General features: G+C 30.0%; 1 protein-coding gene across 6 annotated transcripts in view; it reads left to right on the top strand.

Annotated features, from left to right (window-relative positions):
* Window positions 1-22567, top strand: part of LOC107437484 (uncharacterized) — a 104733-nt gene that overhangs the window by 55461 nt on the left and 26705 nt on the right. For 3 of the 6 annotated variants that reach the window (XM_043046922.3, XM_087164380.1, XM_087164379.1), the window contains 6 exons: window positions 5223-5289; window positions 7312-7400; window positions 15746-16053; window positions 17731-17854; window positions 17931-18061; window positions 20289-20401. In XM_043046922.3, coding sequence (XP_042902856.2) covers window positions 7332-7400; window positions 15746-16053; window positions 17731-17854; window positions 17931-18061; window positions 20289-20401 — 745 coding nt within the window. In that variant the 5' untranslated portion in view covers window positions 5223-5289; window positions 7312-7331. Of the gene's footprint in view, window positions 1-87; window positions 359-1340; window positions 1685-5222; window positions 5290-7311; window positions 7401-15745; window positions 16054-17730; window positions 17855-17930; window positions 18062-20288; window positions 20402-22567 lie in introns of those variants that run through there. The other 3 variants (XM_087164381.1, XM_043046923.3, XM_071185386.2) reach the window with 3 other exon arrangements.

The raw sequence follows: 22567 nt of genomic DNA on the forward strand, positions 1-22567 counted from the left end.
AAAATTTTTAAGAGGAAAATAGATAGCCAAGTAAAATATTAGTTGCCAATTCACTCGCCAAATGTTGACGAACAATGTTCGTAAAGTAGTTATGTGCTGAATATGTGAACTTAAAGGCAACACCAAACCTACAATGTAATAAATGTACAATGTAAAATGTGAAATACAATGTAAAATGTGCACAGAATTTTTAAATAGAAACTATTTTCGTTAACACTCGTACTAATATTATCAACCATTTTCTGGCGAGAAGGAAAACTTTTCTTTTATTGCATCTTTTGAAGTAAAAAAGCAATATAATTATGATACCTTTTGAACAGGTTTCTCAAAAAAGAAGACGAAAAAGATGATAATAAAGGTATTTTTTATTTTTCAAAAATTTATAAGTTTATTCTATTATAAAGAATAAAACTGTTTATGTTAAACTATGTGCTGTTTAAGATTTTGTTTTATGAATGATTAAGTTTTGTGTTCGAAAAATAATTAAAATAAAAAAATATTTTTCTCTTATGAAAAAAAAGGTTTTATTTTATTATATTAACTCGTGGTTAAAGGTTAATTCATGTTTTTTTTCTTGTTACAACTTGTTTGTATTTTTTCTTCTGAATTACCACGCTTCCTTCTCATTTTGTTTTTCAACACTGAGGAAGATTCTTAATTAAAGAATACAGGCTATAATATGTGCGTTTTGTGCCATTTGCCTTGTTTAGATAAATACTCTGTAAAGTTTTTCAAATTTCTAATCATAGAAATTCACCGTTTTAAATATTTTTGGAAAATATCTGGAATCAAAGGCGGGCAAGAGCAAAGCATTTTATTAAGAACTTCTCGGTTGCCTAGAAATGGACAGGAATGTAATAATTTTTTTTCTCCAAATACTGTAGAATTTTTTTTAATTAATTTGAATTTCCCGAATTATTCATATTTTATCTGTATATGATTAGCATCAGTTATAATTTTCCATTATAACTGTTAAAGAATTATTACATGCTTACATAGAATTTCTAAGTTTCAAGTACCAAGTGCAAGATTATATTCAAATTTTTAATTACATTTCTTTAAAAACAGTAAAAACATTATGACAGTAAAAACAAATACAGGTTTGCGTGATAAGCTATTTTATTTGCGTGATAAAGTTGTGAAAGTATACTTTTCAATCGAATTCACATTATCCAGCCGAGTTCAAATACTTGAGGGAATTTCCATTTTTAGTACAAAATGCCGCGCCTACTCGCACCAAGCAAAAATGCAAACGATTATGTTTTCGCATAAAATCACTTTTATTGATTTTCTTCTAAATAGTGCCGGCTATTTTTATTTTAAAAAAGAATTTTCTCGCGAGTTGCTTCATAATTTGGTGAAAAAGAACGGCTTTAAAGCAGACGACCAGTAGTGGACTTCAGAATTACGTAGCGTCATACATCAGCGGTCAGTCTTTTGTCTATTATTAAACGAAAGATGGCATTCACTATTTCATGCACCACTGACGAACGCTTTGTTTTCGTCTGCGTTGTTGGAAACATTTCGGATTAGCATGTCTAAAATTAATTTAATGTCTGAAGCGTTTTATTTAACAATTGCTTGTTAAAATGTCTACAGAAGGATTTGAAGAATGGTACAAAATTATTTTTTGCTTTGAAGGAATTTTTTTGAACAGAGGAAAAAGCATGCATCATTGTCCAACGTAAGAATAACTTTTCTTTAATCTTTGTTATTTGGATTATGTTTTAAAGCTGATAAGATTAATTGCGACTGCTTTTATAAAAAAATTCTTAAAAATGCATTTGTTTTGTATTGTAAATATTATAAAAAGTAAGAGCCCAATCCAGAAGACGAGAGAACTTCTGAATCAAGTATGGGGAGATTTGCCTTCGTGGATGAAACTAACTAGCATTTGCGCTACATGAGAAGAAAAACTTCGAAAACCTCCCATGGTTCGATTAGCCTAACTGCAAGGGGACTCTTATCCATGATTCGTCTATCACTGAGGATATTTAGCACTAAGATCAAAATTTATCTGCTGGTGCTGCAATAATCTGCCTGCAGCACCCGCTGCCGTGCAGGAGGATTGCTGTTATCAGGGCGATTGATATGGATTATATTCTTTCAGCACAGTATCTATAATATCTTGGTGACTTATAAGATGTTGTGCTAGTTTTTTTCAGAAAAAAAAATCTGAGACAGAATGAACATTTTTAATGAATAATCAAACGCAAGATATGACCATGCATTCGCAAACGTTTAATTTTGCTGTCCAAAATGAGAAAAAAAGGATTTTCTTTCAATTTTGCAGTTGAATCTATGATTTATAAAAGTGATCAAATCCAATGCTTTAATTTAATTTTAACATTCTAAATAATTAGTTACTTATAATTTATACCAATAAACCTTTTATTTTTGTAAATGAGAAAAAGAAATTTTTTAAACATAAATTTGTGTAACTTATTTGAAGCTCAAGTGAGAAAAAAGAACCAATTTAATTCATATATCCCTGTTTTAAAACATAAAGATTCCTTTTGCTTATTGAAAGCAAAGTAATTTAGAAAGATAATTTATATAAAAATAAAATAGAAACAAATAGAACTTTCTCAAAAACAATTTCCTGACTTTTTACTATTTTTAAGAATTTAATACAAAATCAAATATTGTTCACCAATTTCAAAATAACATTTCAATAATCATCCCTGATCAAATCGTAGGAATTGTTTGCGCATTTAAAACTTTATAATTTAAATTTTATTTTATAATTTAAATTTTACGTTCACCTTTACAAAACTTTCCTCACTCCTGACAAAATAAAGACAATTATTAATTCTAAAACTGACATATTCTATAGAAAATGGGTATTCTTTCCCTATTTTTATAATTACAGACCATGGCTAAATTTCCTCCTTTATTATTGGGCAAATACGGTTTCCTTTAAAATATTTTTTTATGGGAACTAGCATATATTCTGCAATATTACTGCAAAATGTGGATCTTACATCAAATCTTTAAACAATTACACAATATAAGGACATAATTTATGAATATATTAAGAATGGGCCTGCCCTATAAACGGGTGTGACGTATGGGTGTGGCAGAAGTTAAATTTTTGGGCATAGATGGTGCAATGGAAGACAAGAACAATCGCGTCCCTTTGTCCTAATGATCTATGACAACAACAATAACACACTTTTGTGTTTTACAATATACGTTTTCAGTTATTTGTTAAATGATAAAATTTAAATAAGTTGTCTCAGTTAAAAATCCACTTATAGTTTATTTTTTAGTCTACGTTTCCATTCTGTGTTCTTCGTTTTATGAAAAAACATGGATAATTTGGAAAATATATTTCATAAAACATTTTACGAAAAGATTTTAAAAAACACCTTTTTGAATAAATAAGTTATCTGTGCCGAAAATTTAATTTCCATACACAATTTTTCCATATATTTATTGCATTTGACTTAATAGCAGTCATATGTTTACAAAACATTCTACTAAAAGGTTTTTGAATAAATGAATTGTCCATACTGATAACCTGCTTTGTACATCACTTCTTCATTATGTTTTCTAAAGTTTGTTTATTGTATCAAAATATTCAATTTGAATAGTTTAAAAGTAATGATATAAGTAAAATAATAATAGTAAAAATGAAACTTTAGCAAACAATAAAAGATATATGCGTAGTAATAATAAAGATTATAACCATAATATATTATCGCTATAGTAATAATAACAGCAATAATATGCTTTATAGCATTGCTATTAGTATTGATATTAAATTTATAGTAAAAATTTATCTTTGTAAAAAAGGTATTTTTCTTATATAATTTTGTGGTATTAATTGTATTTTATTTGTTTCATGACTAATTATAGAATATAATATTCATACTTTTTCAATATTACATGAAGTATTGAAATTAGTTTTAAACGATGTTATCTGGGTAAAAAAGACATTTATTGCATGACATTTATTGCACCTTATTTCTACAGTTTCACTAAAAGGTTTTTTTAATGAAAATGCAGATTTTAAGTTTTTCGTAGATTACCTATTTAATTTGTTTGCTGAACTTTTTTTTGTATCAAAATATTCAATTCGAAAAAAAAAACTCGAATTTACATTTAGTTGGCTAAAAAATATAAATTACATACAGATAAGAATGGTAAATATGGTATGATAAATTACTCTTCATAGTATATAATAATATTTTTATACTAATACTTGGAAATGAAATTAGTTTTATACGAAGTTAAATCTGTATAAAAGAAATTTTTGGTTTATAACATTTTATGACATCTTATTCAATGTTAAAAATATCTACCTTCGCATGAAATGTTTCGCTGAAAGGTTTATAATAAATTTGCAGATTTTAATTTTTTCATAGATAACCTATTCAATTTTTTTCCTTAACTTTATTTTGTGTGAAAATATTCCATTTGGAAAAAAAAACTCGAAATATATTTAGTTAGTTAAAAAATATAGTTTACATAATACAGATAAACATAGTTATTAGAATAATTATAGAATATAATATTTATATTTTTATAATTCTTAGTAATGAAATTAGTTTATACAAAGTTATCTGCGTAGAAAAGATATTTTTAGTTTATAACTTTATGACATTTATTGCATCTTATTTCTACATCCACCTTAAAAATAGCCTACGCATAAAACCTTTCGCTAAAAGGTTTTTAATAAATGTGCAGATTTTAAGTTTTTCGTAGATAACCTGTTCAATTTGTTTATAAAACTTTATTTTTTGGTTCAAAATATTAAGTTTGAAATGAAATTTGACAAACATTGAATGAAACATTTTACTAAAAGGCATAAATTACAGACAGAGAAGTATATAGTTAATGCGTGACTAAGTGCTTTTATTTACATTAAATGAATAAATAAAACAATATCTATGCTTCTTTGGTCTTATTTAACCACACCTATCTGTTCCTTAACAAAACATTATAAAAATACACAGCGACAACATCAAATTATTCCAACAACCATTCATCTGAAATGTTCTTTCTGCGGAAATGGAACATTGATCGAAAACTCTCGGATAATATCGAAAATTGGAACTTTTTAATGCTATGTTTGTTGGTCGTTCGTCCCTTTTGTTCGCTATTAAATAAAAGTCGCTGCTGCAAATGTCGATATTTTAGAATTTGATGAAAACTGATTATTGTCGTTGTGGAAAGCTTTTTGGAGAAACCATTTGTTTATTACTCTTTTTTTTCAGATAGAACAGATCAGTTTCAATTTGGCTTTGTGGATGTCATGACTATTTTTGATACCATATATCTTAGGTAATTCTATAATTTCTTTTACATATCTATTTGTGTTACAACATTATTAGTTTCGTTTAAAGTCTCTAGATATTTTAGGTCAGTTGTATCAGGCCAGTCAGTTTTTTTAATTTTTTTATTGTGCATTAATTTGGCTCAATTGTGAGACATTGTTTTTAATTTCTTTTTAAAAATTTCTACATATTTCAGATTATGTTATGATTTTGTTCGCAGTTTTATTAGTATAAAAGTGTTATTAATTTTAAATTAAGAATTTATTTAATTTCTTGTTTTAGTTACATTTTTTACAGTTTCATTGGTGTGGTGACATTGCTATTTATGGCTTATTAAGAAATTTCAAGTATTTTATATAAGCATTCCAATTTTTTTAACAGTTTCATTAGAGGGACATTGTTAACTATTTCTTATTGAGAATTTTTAAATATTTAATAATGTATTTGGTACTTTTTTTACAGTTTCTTCGAAGTTACATCATTAATTTAAAATTCTAAGTATTTCAGGTTTTACTACAACTTCTCTTACAGTTTCAGAATTATTAAGCTTATTAGGAATTTCTATACATTTTGGGTTATTTTAATTTTTAGTAATGTTTCCATTCTTTTAAAGTTTTATTAATGTGACATTGTTAACAATTTCTTACTGATAACTTCTGAACATGTTAGATTATTTTTTACGTTCAATTATGTTTAAATTTTTTCATGCAGTTTTGTTGATGTGACAGTGTTATCAATTTCTTCTTGAGAATTTTAAGTTATTTTGTATCTTTGCCATAATATACAGCCTTTTCTTAAAAAGTATGATATGCAAAATTTAGCTTTTTGAGTTTGGTTGATGATTTTTTAAGTTATATAACATGCATGATATCAATTCATGCCACATATAATTTACAAAGTATTGTGCATTGAAAAGCTTTTAATGAATAGTATTTTTGTTCAAATTAACTGTCATATTTATCAGTGTGTGACTTGCGTATATTAATTTCATTTATTTAACTTTTAATATGTTAAATATTAATGCCCAAAAATTAAAAATATACATTGTGTAACTAATCTCTAAAGAGGCTGTTGTGTCTTTTATACTTATAGATCAGCATAAAAAATCACTGCGTCTGAATGCTATTTTTGAAAACAGTTAAAAATGCTACTTTTTAAATTTTAAAAGTTGTCTCTAGTAATATTGAAATTTTAGTCACATATTCAGACAAAAAAAATTTCCGATAAAATATCTTTTTACCCTTTTTAATCCATACTTTGAAAACCGCATTTTTTTTTCACCTGGCATTTTTTTAAAAAAAGTTAAAGATGTGCGTGCCAAAATTTTCTTAAGCACATAATACATATTTGACGGATTATTATCTATTCTTTAAATATGATGAGTCACAACTTAATTAAGTAACAGATAAAACTTTGCGTTGTGGATCCAGTGATAGTTTTAATTTTTGCTAGTTTGAATAAATACTTTTAACTAACCCACGTCATATTCATTGCATCTGCAACTATCATATACATTTTAATCATAAGCTTATGTTATAGAAGAAATTTTATATTGTCGAAAAAGGCTTTTCTTTTATGTCTTAGGATTAAGATCTTATGAAAAGAGCTTGTGGGCTTAAAGAAATCTTTAAAAAACACTCAAATGTTTAATTTAAAAAAAAGAAGATAAAACCATAACAATTTGAAGCATTACACATATAGATCACAAATTTATAATGGCATGTCTTAAAAAAATTGGTTTTTGCTTTAATTGTTTGTTTGCGAACTGCTGGATAATGTTTTTTACGCAAGGCGTTTTATAATGACCACTCTTAACGTACGATTTAAAAAACCATCATATACAAAATGAATTCTAAATAATATTAAAACCCTCCGGATGTACTTTTCTTTTAATAAGCCTTAAACTTTACACGCAGTTTATTACATGCTTAAAATAATTTCGAGTTTAATTTTGTTTCTAGTTTCAACTGTAGTATATTTTTAATGACTCTTATAATATTAATTGAAATGAAATATGCTTGTGGTTTAGGTTAGCAATTAGTTATCAGCATGGCAGACGATATCTTTCATCGCAATAAAAGTATTTCACCAGTCGAAATGTCCGATATGTCAAAAAAGGTGAATTTTTTATACATTTTCTTTCTATTTGTCTTAAACTTTTCTAAAATTTGAGAATTGTTATTGTGCCTCAAGAATTTATTCGAGTATTAAGCTTTCCTGCGCAAAGATCGTTTTCCATGGATTTATTATTTCACAAATTGCACGTGCGAGTTGATTTTTCTTTGTCATGTGCTCTTTATAAGGCATTAACTTCCACATTTTATTACATTTAAAGATTATTCAGAAAGCAAAGGTATTAATTCAAAGTTTTTTCAGGAATCAATTATTTCACAGTACATAAAAAAATCTAACATTTTGCATGACTTTGATCTATAAATCGAATTAATAAATATTATCAGGACTCAATCTTAATACCTTGCGTTTCTAATCTAAATATGTTACATAATTTGCGTAGTTGATATTTTAGTTGCGAAGTCGGACATAGATTCAAAATTTTCTTTTATCGAATTTGGATTCTTAACATATAGCGAAAACTGTAATTTGAAAAAAATAAGCCAAACAGTTTAGGCAAGAGAGTGATTGAAAATTTGGGCCCATTAGTATTAATCAAACTTTTCGTGTAATTCGCTATAGATAATAGCGAATCAATTTGCACGCAATTATAAAACTTGTTAATACGAAGATAATTAGTTTACGAATGGTAGAAAAAAATATTTGAGCTGCAAGGTATATAAAGCCTTAGACCCATTTAATCTTCGTAAATTGAATACCGAAATCCAAATTTGGGAAGAACTCAGTACAATAGTACTTGAATAATAAAGTTTTGAAAATAAAACTTTTTTGAGATGATGAAATGCGCAAACAATGAAATTTACATTAAGGATGATCGGACTCCTGCTATAAAATATTGGAACTATGTTTCAATGTCGTACGTTTTGGTGTCTGATTTCAAGCTTAAAATATCAATTGCTTTAATTAATTAGGATGCTTAAAGTAATGCTTTCGGATCATTAGGATTGAGTCCTAGTACGCAAAAATCCGATCATTGTACCAGAAGTTATTCAAGTTTTTTTTTTGTGCTATATAGTTTCTTTTAATGACCGAACTGCGGGGTCAAAAAAATTTGTTGAACTTTGACTATTTGAAAATGAGGTCCCTTAGGCTTCAAGAAGAAATGAATGCTTTGATCGTATGAAAATTATTTAGAAAAACATTTATACTTAGTATGTAAGCAAAATATTATTCAAATGAATCTTGTGACAATTATTTAAGTTATAATTTTATTAGTTTTTTTCCAACCCCGACTTTTAAAAAGTGAAGTCCCACGTTAAAAAAAAAAAACGAACGATTTTTTAGAGAAATATTTATATTCACTATGTAAATAAAATATAATATCTAAAATGAATATTTTATCCCTTATATAACCTAATCATATATCATATCATTAATCATATCTTAATCTTATTATCATATAACTTAATTGAATATCGTGACAATTATTTAAATAACTTATTTCAAATTTACTGTTTGTTACAAAATAAGTCCACCCCAAATATCACGTATTTTAATGGTATACTACATAAAATTGAATAATTTTGAAATCGTAAAGCAACTGAAAAAAGTTATGTTTTCTTAAATAAATCAAAATGTGAGAAAAAAATTTAGTTAGTTTCACCCAACTACCGATTTTTTTCAAAATTTGGATGTATAAGATCACTTATTTCTTTTTTCAAAGTCTTCTGAGTTCTACATTTTTTTAAAATTTTATTTTTTCTTTAAAAATCGCGAGTAAACTGTAACATTGCATAGCAGAAAACACAAACGATAATATTGTAAGAAAAAAGAAAACATAATTTATTTGTTTTTATTAAAGAAATTCATAATGTTAAAGTTTTTTTTTTAAAAAAAAGTTAATTAAAAAAAAATTTTTAATGGTAGTTCCATTTCCACTAAAATATTTTTAAGTATAACTACTAATTCAGAACTATTTCGTATTAAATAAATAAGATAAGTTATTTTCGCCTAATGAAACACAGTTAAAAAGAAGAAGTCTCAGAAGTTAAAACACTGAGCTGTCATTGAGGAGAACCAGGGTTTTATTTCCGACCACGGCTTGAAGCCCACTCAACTTAAGATCGATGTGTCCCACAGCTTGTGCATGAAGTAAAGGCAATTGGTGTGCAATGCTGACCACATTACTGCAGGTCACAAGGGAACCTAAACTTTCATGACCCCCATCTCCGGCCTGTCGAAATTCTTTAGTGTTTCATTTTTGCTCAAGGCTGTTTTTAGAAGGCTCTGTAATCGCATGCTATATTCATAATATGCTATATTCCTAACTGATATGATACACTGACTATATACATAACTGACTATATTCATAACTGATCTGTCCCGCAGTGGACTGATCGTTAAGACACGGTTCCCAACTGATTACCGAAGTCAAACATCACTGGCTGCGGTCAGTGTGCGGGTGGATGACCAATTGGATCAGTCTGCGTAGGGACCGAGGGTGTGCGGTATGGGCCCTCGTTAAAATGTTCTACCGTAAAGTGCTCGACTTCGCGTGCAGGTCGTCGGGCTACCGAAGCAGGGGTGTCATTCCCTCTACAGAGAATCAAAATTGTGATGGCATTTCTTCGGATCATCCTCAGGGGTGTTTCCCAGACCGTCGCCAATAGCCCATTACGCAGCTCTAGTGCGATGTAAATGAACTACAACAACTTCATAACTGATCTGAGTTTTCAACAGCTACTCGTGACTGTTAGGTGAAGTTTAGAATATGTTAATTCTGAAAATGGCGCAAAGCGTCAATATGGAGTTTTGAGAAAATGAAAAGCGTTTGAGGTTTAATTTATAATATTTAGAAACTTACACTAATGCTGCCTTATCTAGACTCATAAAAATTTGCAAAAAATAAGATTAAGCCATTGATTTTGATCATTTTCCTAGGTAGAAAATTGTCTTTAAATGAGTGATTTAAAAAAAAAAGTATAATAACTTTTAAAACATTTTAGGTATTTGTCCGTTCTAAAGCCCAAACAAGTATTTGCAGCAAGATGATATATAGTTGAAAATTATAGCTTTGCTTGAAGTGTAAGGCCGTGGAATTTATACTTTGTTTGGGGAAAGTGCTTCGAAAAAACATGTTCAAGTTAAAAAAAAAAGTTGGTTGACTCATCGAAAACTAACGAAGAGACGACTTGAATAAATTTGAATTTAAATATGGAGAACTGCTTCTAAATTGTTTATTAATGGTCTAAAAGATAAATTTATAATGATACCTATATTCTGCAATGAGTTATCAAAACGTCAAGTAATAGAAAAATAGATCAATAAATCAAATTCTAGGTATGCATTGTCATTAGAATATCAATGATTTCAAAATGCTTTTCAAATCACCAATTTACCCAATTTATAAATTGATTCCATAGAAATGATGAAAACAGATTTCTTTTCACAAATATGCCAGAGAATGATTTATAATCCTCTTTTGGAAGAAAAAATAACTTTTTAAAAGAAATCTGCAAAAACAGCATAGTTTTTTTTTCCTCCCTTCCCCTTGATTCAAAATCGAATGTCCATTGTTTGCACTCTAGATAAAATTTCGTAACAAGAAATTCCTTTTTGTTTTATTTTGAGTGACTTATACAGATGATAAGTTTTTCCATTTTATTTCAACGAAAAACTACATAGAGTAAATAATTTGCTTGTAAGAAATATAATCAATATTCTTCTTTTTTATAGAATTTTTATAAAAATTATATTTTTAGTTCAGAATTTGACTACAAAGTGTTTTAAAAACATCCATTTTTCCGTGTATTTTTAATATTGTTGTAAAATATTGTTTGAACAAAATCGGTTTAATAGTTCCTGAGAAATCGAATTTTAAATATCAGACTTTTTCATACTTATTTTTTGTTCTTCACGAAAGTTTGTACTCCGTGAGACGCAAGAAATAGTCGCAGAATCATAAGAAAGTTCGGTAAATCTCCGCTATAGCGACAACTCATGCCAGCAGATAGCATTCTCGTTATAGAGAGCCTGTTGTTCCAAGGCAGTGATTCTCAACCATTGTGCCACGGCACTTTTGTGTGCCGCCAAATATTAGAAATGATAAAATTATAATGCTTTTTTTATTACGAGTAAAGTTTAAATTAAAGAAAAACGTATATATATACTTTTTATAAATTTTCCACGCTTTAACCGCGTGCACATCTTTGTCGGCGATTGTCTTGTCTCTGAGAATCTTAAAATAAGAAGGAAGAGTTTAAATTGTCTTTGACAAAAAATGTTGAAATAAGTAGAAAACTTAATGACTATTAAAATTATTAATTAAAAAAAGAAAGCAAAGGTAAATATTAACTTTCAAACGGAAATAAAAGCTAATCATTAAAGTAAGCTATGCAATTTATAATTCTAAAAACAAATTCACAAACGATAAATAACAGAAAATAAGCTAACAATTAATAATTAGCAATAAAACTAATTAACAAGAAATCGCAAAAAAATAATAATTAATGTAAAAAACTAACAGTTATTAACAATAGAAAACAAGCTAACAATTAATAACTGGCAAAAAAAATAAATAACTGTTACTAACTAATAAAAAATTAGTCGAAAGAAATAATTAATCTCTTAATAAATGTGCTTTTGTAGCACATATAATTTTATTTCACATTCAAAATTATTATCACAAACTATTTAACACAGTGCATTATAAGTAGGTAAACAACTTAAAAACTAATTTTTTTAATTGTGTGCCGTCAAATTTCAAAGTCGTTAAAAGTGTGCCACCGCAAAAAAAAAAAAAAGGTTGAGAATCACTGATCTAAGGGATAAACATATTTTAAGTTGAAATAACAATAGTAAAGATTCTAATGTAATAGTGTGTAATAGCTTTTGACGCCGTTGGTAACAATAAATTTGTTCCAATAGTAAGCAGTCAAAAACGGAAATAACAGGGCATTGTAGATATGCGGTCAAGAAAGAGACGCACATTCTTTTGAAACGTGTAAAAAGATTCCTAAAGTAGCAGATTTTTTTTATTTATTTTTGTACTGAAGAAAGTTACTCGCCAATAGTCGCACACACACGTTTGCTTTATAAACATAATGGATTAAGAATGTAAGAAAGAAATTTGAAATGATGGTCGTTTTTCACTTTTCTACATTGATACAGAATTAATTAAAAATGTATTCCGTTTTGCCCTTTTAATACTGAAAATTTAAACAACAGAAAAATGCATTTCCTAAAAAAAATTTTTTAACTCGTTATAAGCATTCCAATTATTTTTCTTTATTATCAGCCTTTGGCGGTGATTTGGGAAGCTGTCGTAATAGCGACCTTCTCGAAATATGCTGTTCTCGATACAGCGAATTTTTACTATATATACTTGAAAGAAAATGCAATGTTGCCAACTACTGCGCTTTATTTCAAAGTTTCTTATAGAGTGATAGAGAGCCGCAATGGCTCCGTGGATAGAGCGTTCGCCTTCCAATGAGGCGAGCCGGGTTCGAATCCCAGTCGATACGAATTCCGCATCCGGCTTGCACCGACCACAGTGCTGACTTGAAATATCCTCAGTGGTAGACGGATCATGGGTAAGAGTTCCCTTGCCGTCAGGCTAACTGTGGGAGGGTCTCGTGGTCTTCCTCTCCATGTAACGCAAATGCGGGTTAGTTCCATCAAAAGTTCTCGGCGAAGGCAAATTTCTCCTAATACCTGATATAGGAGTTCTCTTGTTTGGATTTAAAATTACAAGGCTACGAAGATGAACGTTAGTAGTCTTAAATCCATAAGATTGGATAGGCTGTTCAACCACGGTTATAAAATAAAATAAAATACAGAGTGATAGACGATTAAAAATTAAAGCTTTCAGAAATTACGGTAATTTTGACAATCTTTTTAAAAGCTTCATCACTAGAGAGCAGGAACAAAGTGGTGCTCATTTACATGTAGTGGTGTGGAAAATTACTTTAAGTCAAATTTACAAGCAAAGAATCATGCATTCAAACATAAATTTATCTACCACTTGAAGAAATTTTTCTAAGAAGCGTAGAAAGTTTGCAGCTCGGAAAATTTAATAAATATAAAGATTTATTAACTATTTAACCTAATAACTTGCTTTATATTAATGGATGCTTAAACTTTTCCACTTGTCACCCTGTTCTAAATATCCCAAAGTTAAATGCCACTATGATGCTTTAATACATTTGTTAGACTAAAAAAACTGTTCTACTGAAGGATCATAATTTTTCAACCTTTTATTTCTTCATTTCAATGACATCTAAAATGTTCCTTTTCCGTTTCTTTTACAATCTTTTTCTTTTCTTCAATCTAGTATACCTTGGTAATTGTCGTCGAATCTTTTTTTCTCGTAAACGTTTTGGACCTGTGCCATTTTGAAATGGTAATCTATAGTTATGTCAGCTATTTTTCAAACTTTAAAAAAAAAAAAAAAAGGAACTGAAGCTTTGTGAACATTTTCTCTTCTTTTTTCGTCTTCTATTCGCGTATTGTAACAATAGTACTTATCATCAGTTTGATATATTCGAATTGTTTGGTTGTCTACAAAAAAAAGTGATGAAATCTTTGAAAGTTGGTTAAAAATGCTGACTCAAACGAAAATATTCGAAGATTAGAATTGTTATTAGAAACTTTGGTATTCACAATAAATAGTAAAATTACTTAAAATAATTCATTTTGCGATTTTTTTCCCAAAGAGATACAGACATTTGACAATGCTATGCGAAGTTGATCAATATAACAAGTGTACAATTCGTAACTGTTGAAATGTGTTACCTTGTGATTTTGAACCCAACTCAGAAAACGAGGGAACCTGTAATCAATTTTCAGAGCAAAAATCATCATCGAGGAAGAAAGTTCGAGAGATAACACTACATAGAGAGAAATAGTTATATAAGATTGTTAAAACATAAAAGAAATAAAAATCTATCCTGAGATCTACTTAACAGAAGAAATATTTTTTTTAAACCTTTATGATGGTATAGAACAAAGTTTAGAAAAAAATACAGCTTTGTTACAAGTAAGGATTGTGGATAATTGATTACTGTTAATCATTATGCGACCATAGTTATGGGTAATCATTTGTCAAGATTACAATGATATTCCTTACTTGTTATTAAAATGTATATTCTGTGCATATAAGGCTATTTTACTTATTGTTTCTTCAATGTATCATAAATGTAGTTTTATATCGAACTATATTCTCAAAGAATTCTCAAAATTTAAAGTTAATAAGACTTGTAATTGTATCCTATGATTACTTGTAATATCGTGTAATCATAGATCATACGATTGTTGTAATCGTTGTTAATGATTATTGTAATCCCGATTATAACATTAAAATTTTAAATTACTTTGATTACAAGTAATCGTTTGTTGATCTTGTGATTACTTGTATAGAAATACAATTGTTACTGATTTTTGTAATCGACATCTAACTCTGGTACCTGAATCTAGTTGGACAAGACCGGGAATTTCCAATCTTTTTAAACCTATGAGCATATTCTAGAATATGGGTCGGACAGCAGATCCCATTAATTTTTTCTAAGTGAATTTATAGCAGGAATTTTAAAAAGCATTTTATTGTAATCTGAAACATATTTTTTATCACAATAGTACAAAAGTGCCCTCAAATAAGAGGTTGAGGACTTCTAGTTTACACCATTCTTGTTTACAGTACATCATAACTAGAATCTGGAAAATATTGGGATCCTATTTTCCAGATTCCAGTTACTCTCCAAATTTTGAAAGGCACAAATCTGAATCCGATGAACAAAAGTATGTTTATTTAGAGTAAGCATATTTTTGTGTCCGATATCGTAATTTGAAATATCGTCTTCACTTATTAATTAGCATATTGATGGCAGTTTGAAGACGCAATTGAGAAATTGAAATAGATGCGAACAATACTCATATGATAATGATATTGCCGAGCAGTCTAAGTCTCAGTAGCTCAGAGGTTTAATTCGAATCTACAAAGCAGAAGGTCCCAGATTCGATACGGGAAGCGGACACTAATTCCCAATTTTTCTTATTTAATTCAATGAACATTCCAGAAGCTTCTGGTACATTCAATTTACATCATTTCCTCTTTAGTTATTCCTAAGAAGTTTCTAGAACATTCTTTGTTAGTATATAAGCAATCCCTTCATTGCAAGTTGGCAGTTTTTAGTGCAGACTGGTTCTCGTCATTTGTACTTTCTTCACTTTAATAAATTCATTATTTAAACCTCATCTTGTCATCTGTATTAAACCACTTTAACGTGACAATATTCGTATGATAATATTCGTACTAATTTTTATCTAAATAATTAGTTCGATTTAATTTTTAATTGTTAAGCATCAATAACATAATGGTAACTGTTTAATTTCAGCCAGTTGAAGGGGACAAAAGGGAAGAAAACAAATCAAGATTGTGGTCATTCCTGAAATCGAATGAAGAACATCTGAAGAAGTTCTTCGAAACTTCCCTCATAACGAGTTTTCCAAAAATCGCAGCTTCCAGCAGTTGGAAAAAAAGAATTTGGAAGTCGTTGATTTTTGTACTTTGCTTTGTGGGATTGTTGTGTCAAACTTGTACTTTTTTACAATTTTATTTCACTTACCCAACGACTGTTAATTTGAAGTTTAGTAGCCCTTATGAAATCGTCCAACCGGCCTTGACACTTTGCAGTAATAATCTGTAAGCACTTTTCTTTCTTAATAATATCAGTTATATTTGCTTGTGTATAAGTTTTAGGATAATTGGATAAGTTTGTACAACTGACGCTATTTTACAATGCGATTGACTAATTGGAAAAATCTGCAGAATTTTCTAATCAGCCTGACTCATTTTATGCTTATCTCAGTGAGTCCGCATACCTTTAGATTAATAAGAAAATGATCCATTCATTGATCTATTAGCCTGATTTATTTCAGGCATTTTATAATGAATCCAGAGTTGTGAAGGCTTATTGTAAATAGATTTATTTCATCGTTGCAATAAACCTAAGCAAAATGCAGTCTGAATAATTCCTGATCCAATACAATGAACCTGTCACAAATCAAAATTATATCGGCATTTTGTAATTAGACCGATTTTTAAATTAGTCAACTTCAAGTATTCCGAATGGCCACTAAAATCAGCTTTTTCGTTATTATTATTCTCCTTCCGCAGGAATAAAATTGTATTCCAGTGGTTATGTACTACAAAAGGAAATCGCTTACAGCGCCACCTAGTAAAAGAATTTAGAGTTATATCGTTCCTGTCTTTAAAATAAAGAAAGTTACACTAAAGAAGTAGAATTTTACAGAATCCTCAATATAGTTGGCGAAGCCCTTTATGGAAAACAATACTAAGGAAGCCTAAAATGCGCATTTGTTTGTCTGCAATTTCTTATTTTCTGATATTACGAAGCTATTTTCGAAAGAAAAAACAAGCTATTACAAGATATTTTTAATTTAGATGTTCAAACTTCTTTTCATTGCCTGCAACTTGTGCCTGTAATCCTGATCGAACATCAAAGTTTAAACTATTGTGACGTCACAGTATCTAAAATCACAGATTTATCGTCATATAAAGCATTTACAATTAAAAATCAAATCTTACCAATCAGCATTAATAGGAATGAAGTCAGAAAAGTGTGTAAGATTAAATAAAATCTGCGTCAAATATCGAATCTTTATTTTATGCAAATCATGATTATGACTTGAAAATATCAGAAAAAAGCAATTTAATCTTGCTGGTCTTAATAATTGAAATTATAATTTGCATAGCAAAAAAAAAGCTGTTATTTTCAAGGTATTTAATTTTAAAGAAGATTGATAGAAATTCTGATAATTACAACTATCTCAACTTTTATTTTCTGCTGCGTGTTTAGGTGAATCTTTTACAACGATTTTTCCTATTAGTTACTTAACACTGAAATTGATGAAGTCGGAGTTTTGAAATATTTAAGATTTTTTTCTTTTCTATGTTAAAAAAATGAAATCGAATATATCCATGAGTCGGAATTTTAAAACCTTTAAGAATTGGAAAAATTAGAAAAAAGAAAAAAAAAACATCTTGTACAAAGTTAGTTTTTATTTTTAAGTGCTACATTCCAGTATCAAATTCAACATCAAATTTTAAAAAATAAACTTTTTATGTCTCAAATAAAAATTAAAGCTAAGACTCTCTGAAATTTTATAACTCAGAAATTATTTGAAAGATTTCATTTATAATTTGTACATAAATGCGTGCAATAATTCTGTTAAAACACATAGTAACTTAGCTTTTATTTATTTTAGTTAATATGGGATGTCAAAGTAAAACTACGTTAAAAATTATGCGTATTTTATTATTTTTACTGTAACAATATATACTTTTGTTTTCTCGCAGAATTCGCCGTCCAGTTTATTGTGAGAAAAGCCATGCTAAATGCGAATTTCAAAGTGACGAACAACTGTTTTGTAGCCAATATCCTAAATACTGTGGTCCAGGAGGGAACGTGTCATATAAAGGAGTACGTTATTGCTTTCCCTGTTTTCATTCTATTCATTATTGGTATTTTCCATTAATTTTTATGTTCCTGTTGACAGGTGCCTACCGAACGTGACTTCCAAACTGCGAAACTTAACAACTCATGGGAGGAGGCGGATGCATTGGCACCAAAGCATGGAATGATTCAAGAATGTAAAAAAGTTATCAATGGGCAAGACATACAATGCAAGTAAGTAACACACAAAAAAATTGAAATATATTGGTAAGATAAGAAAAAATATTAAGTTAATTTTGATATTCTTAAAGAAGAATACATTACTGCCTGTTATTAAAAAATCATCCAACATTTGATGATTCTAGTACAGAAAGCTAAGGATGCGCAGTCGGTAAAAACGTCGGTCACTTTGATAGCTGGTCATTGTAAGTTCGATCCTGGCAGTCACTTAAACAACTGATGTGTATAAGCAGCAAGGTGCTAGTTCTGTCGTGACTGTAAGTTGTTTGTCGCTTAAAAGTTTTCAGAAAGGAATACCAGATCAGCTACTACCCTCGTCACCAGTCTGTGGTTAAAATTTCGAGGCATTCCGACCATTGTTGATAAAAGCTAGAAAGACGTCAGATATTTTGTTGCTGAAACGGAAACATCATTTCCTGTTCTTAAGAAGTCTTGGGGCTGTCATCGCCTGTCTCAGTTTCGTTCTGGCGTTTTATGGGTGATGTTGTAGAGGCTTTGGGACTCTCCCTGAGGAGGATATCACATGCCTCAGTTTCATTGTAAAGTTTTGTGAAGCATGTGTTGCTGGTGTTGTATAGTGTGGCTTTCAGGAGAACTCCTCCAGACACCCGTCTCGCACCGTGGCGGGCACTAGGTTACGAGGAAAAGACACTTCGAATAGGGATGTGGGGTGAATAGTTTTATCTTAATCTTGGCATAGGTCGTAGTGAGTAAACCAATCGACACTTTCTTTCATCCCCATTAGAAATGTGCTCTAGCTTGTTACCATAGTAGCAGACAGCCCCAGACTTTTAGTCTGGAGGAGTTCTCCTCAAAGTCGCACTATAGAGACTTTGGAACTTTAGCTAATGAGATTTTCCTGCAACTCTCATATGATTATTTTGGGATGGGAGACAGTCACAGACATGACTGTTTGAGTTGGCAAATGGTGTTACAACTTTTTCAGTCATCAACTAATGTTATCAATCTTATGTACTTTTTCCCAGACTTCATCACAGTATTCAAATTCTTTTTTTAGTTTTGATCTTCTCGTTTAGAACTTTAGATGTTGTTTATCGGCAAATTTCAGTGTGATTAAAAGGTTAAGAGCATTTACCTGATATTTTTACACTGCTGTTTTTAAAGGTCAAGTGCTATTGTCCGGTATCCCTTACGCTGATAACTTTTTAATGTTAAGCCCCATAATAATAACAAATTATTAAAAAAACTGTACAAGTTTAGTTATAGTTGTTCAAATTTTCTTTTTTTTTCATAAGCAAATAAATAAAAAAGTTTAAAAAACTATGACTAGTCACATAAAGTTATTATAATTAGTCTTTAAAGTCGGGTTCAAAAAACAAGGATTAATTGTATCTTTACTGAATCACCCATTCACAGAATAGGTTTTTGGTCGAGATAGCTTCGTTGGTAGGCTCATGAGTTCGCTTCTTGCTTGCCGAAGAGTCCCCATGTAGTAAATGGTGACAAGTGCAGTTATTGAATTGTAGATTGCTCGTTCTCTGGTTCAGGTCAAAATTAGGATCTGTGGATGAATGAATGAATGAATAGATGTATGAATGGGCCCATCCTGTTGTCTTCTGGGCCATAGATGGCGCCACTGAAAAACAAGAAACGCACCATCTGCTCTAAATTCGCTTGCTTTCACCAAACAGGCTCGCTGGTATTGGCAAGTGACATTAAAAACATCAACACAGAATAATTAGTATTGGTGGCAACGAGATAGTAGATAGATTGGCCAAAGAGGGCAGTGAAGAAGATATGTTCACCGGGTCATCACTTACTTATCAGGAACTTTACTCTAATGAAAAATATAGACTAAAATAAATCTGGTGAACTCCACCTACGCACCAATGGTACACCGCAACATCTCCTGGCACCCATCTGGGAATCGATTGCGATCGAAGCTCCGAGACTGCCTTGGCCAGATTCTCAATTGGTCACCTAAAAATGTCTAACATTCGAACTTGGCACAAAAATTTACCCGACTTGTAAAAAATGCTGTGTCCATCCAGCCTCACCGAAACACATACTTGATTGTGTCGGACTTAACTTCCAATCCCCTTCTTGTCATCGACTTTCTGGCTGACAACAACTTTTTGGACTTGATCTGACTAATGCCAGATCTATGAGGATAAGCAACAACAACAACAACACAGAATAGTTTTTTATTTTATCTTCCTTCATACTCTTGTTCATATAATTATTCACGTTTCTCTTTTAGCATTCGGAGATTTCCTTTTGTGACGAAGAAAAGAAAAGCTACGTTCTGCTACACCATTGATTCCCTGTTGGGACAGCCACATGCCAAAGACGATATTTATCCCAACACTCTTTGTAAGTTTTTTCGTCATTAATTTCACATTTTTATTTACTACATGACGAACGATGGTATGTACTCACGCCAAACCCAACATTGTCTGTACAACTATATAACAATATTCCGCCACTATTGCATAATAGCTTATAATCTTGTTGAAAAAAGAAGCAACAAATAATTAAATATTTTATTGATAAGAACAGCAGTAATCGTGAAGAATTTAATCAGATAGAACTTGAAAATCCTTTTAATTTAACTAGTGGGCTGTGCCCAATGCTCGCTGACGCTCGCCAACCCCAGAAAATTGCTACGCAATCTTATATGGTTTGCTTTGCAAACCAAGGTCGCTTCGCTCTCTACTAACTTAGGTACATTGCAAATGCAAAAAATTCTAAGAATTCAAAACAATCATTCAAATCCATATAACAACTTTTTTTTTTTTTTAAAAAATTACATCTTTTTAGTAAATACTAAGTCATTAATATAAATTTGAATTCAAATAAATGACATGTAATTCGTTAAACCTATTAGAAATGTGCTATAGTATAAAATCTTAAATCGTAACAGTACGACTGAGACTCATTTTTCAATGAATAACTAATAACAATAATAAAACAAATAAATTCAAGATATAAATCAAAAATCGTCAAATAAATTCTTAATATATAAATTCGTGAGAAAAAGCGCTTTCGACAAAATACTAAAATAGAGATCTATCGACAAAGACTACTCACTTTTGCCTAGCTTAATAGTATGAGATTGCAGCTGATAGGGTGAATTTCGGAAGAGATCACATTTGGTGAGAATGCTCTCGCTGGTTATTTCAGTTTCCGTTTTTAAAAGCGCTATATGTTGAGCCACCTCACTAGATTTTACATGTGACATTTTTAGCGGCAATCATTGGTCGATTTTCTAGCGTTGGAATTCGGGGAGTTGTAATGAGGCTTTTTCCTTGTCGCCGTGTAAGAGAAATATATATAGAGATTATGAAAAAAAAGAAAATAAAAAGAAAACTCAGTTTGGTATACTTCTTGTGATGTATAAGTTCTGGACATTCTTGCTGTAATCCTTTTACATTTTTCTGATTTTTTTTGTCATTTGCCGAGTCTATAATCATTTTTTATTCATTAAAGATACGATGAAATGCACAATTGTAAGCGAAATACACATTCAATTTCATAGAAAGTTTTGCTGTCATTGCAAACAATGATTGAAAACTCTTCCCTGAATGATTCACCCTTTTTAGAGAACAAATGGGGAGATAGTTCTAAATCATTTATTTATATAGGCAAGTGAAACATGGTTTCTGATGTATTTTTAAGCTGAATCAAATGGGACCAATTATAAGACGATGAGATCGATAGTTTAGAAGTTATAAACTTTTCATATACCAAATGTACAAATTTGTATTTGTACGTACTTATGCATAGATATCTAAACTAGTGAGGACTTGTTTTCTATCAGGGTGCGCAGCCGAATCTTTCAACAAGAAATAAGCACCTTTTAAGCACTCAAAAAATATTTTTAAGCATTATATTCGTAAATAAAATGCAAAATAATTTTCAAAGACATTACATGATCAAGATAAAATGACTAGTTTTTGACAAAGAACTCTATTCATTAGCCACTATAAAATGATCAAGGGATTTTTCAGTTCGATTTCAGAGGGTAGAAAGTGAAGCTTGAAACTGAACATATCTTGCAAAATGCAGCAGAGTTGCAAGCGAGAGTCTCGCCAAATCCAGCTCACTCTACGCACATGCAAGTATTTCACCAAACCTGTAAAATGATTGGCTCTTTCATACGCTATGAATCGACGGTACGCTGAAATAGATTGTGGTTGAATGAATTGTGAAAACGTTGCGTAGAACAATGTGAAAACCACGCTTTTGCATAATACGCAGCGAAAATAAAGATGGTAAAGAAAGAAAAAAATTTCGAAAAGGGAAAATTAAGCACTTTTTAAAAACACCCAATGGAAAAAGCCCCTTTAAGGGCTTTTAAAAAACGAAAATAAGCACCTTTAAGCACTTTTTACGCTCCATGTCTATGTAATTTTTTACGCTAAATCGAATGAGACTTTACATGAGTGAATGGAATAGTTCAGAAGTAGCAAGAGTTTTCATATTTAAAAAGTACTCCTTTTCAGTGGCGTACGCAGAATTTTTTCAAGGGGGGTGTTC

This window comes from Parasteatoda tepidariorum, chromosome 5 (genome assembly GCF_982258835.1).
Source record: "Parasteatoda tepidariorum strain Cologne lab strain chromosome 5, Ptep-v5.0, whole genome shotgun sequence".
NCBI lineage: Eukaryota > Metazoa > Arthropoda > Arachnida > Araneae > Theridiidae > Parasteatoda > Parasteatoda tepidariorum.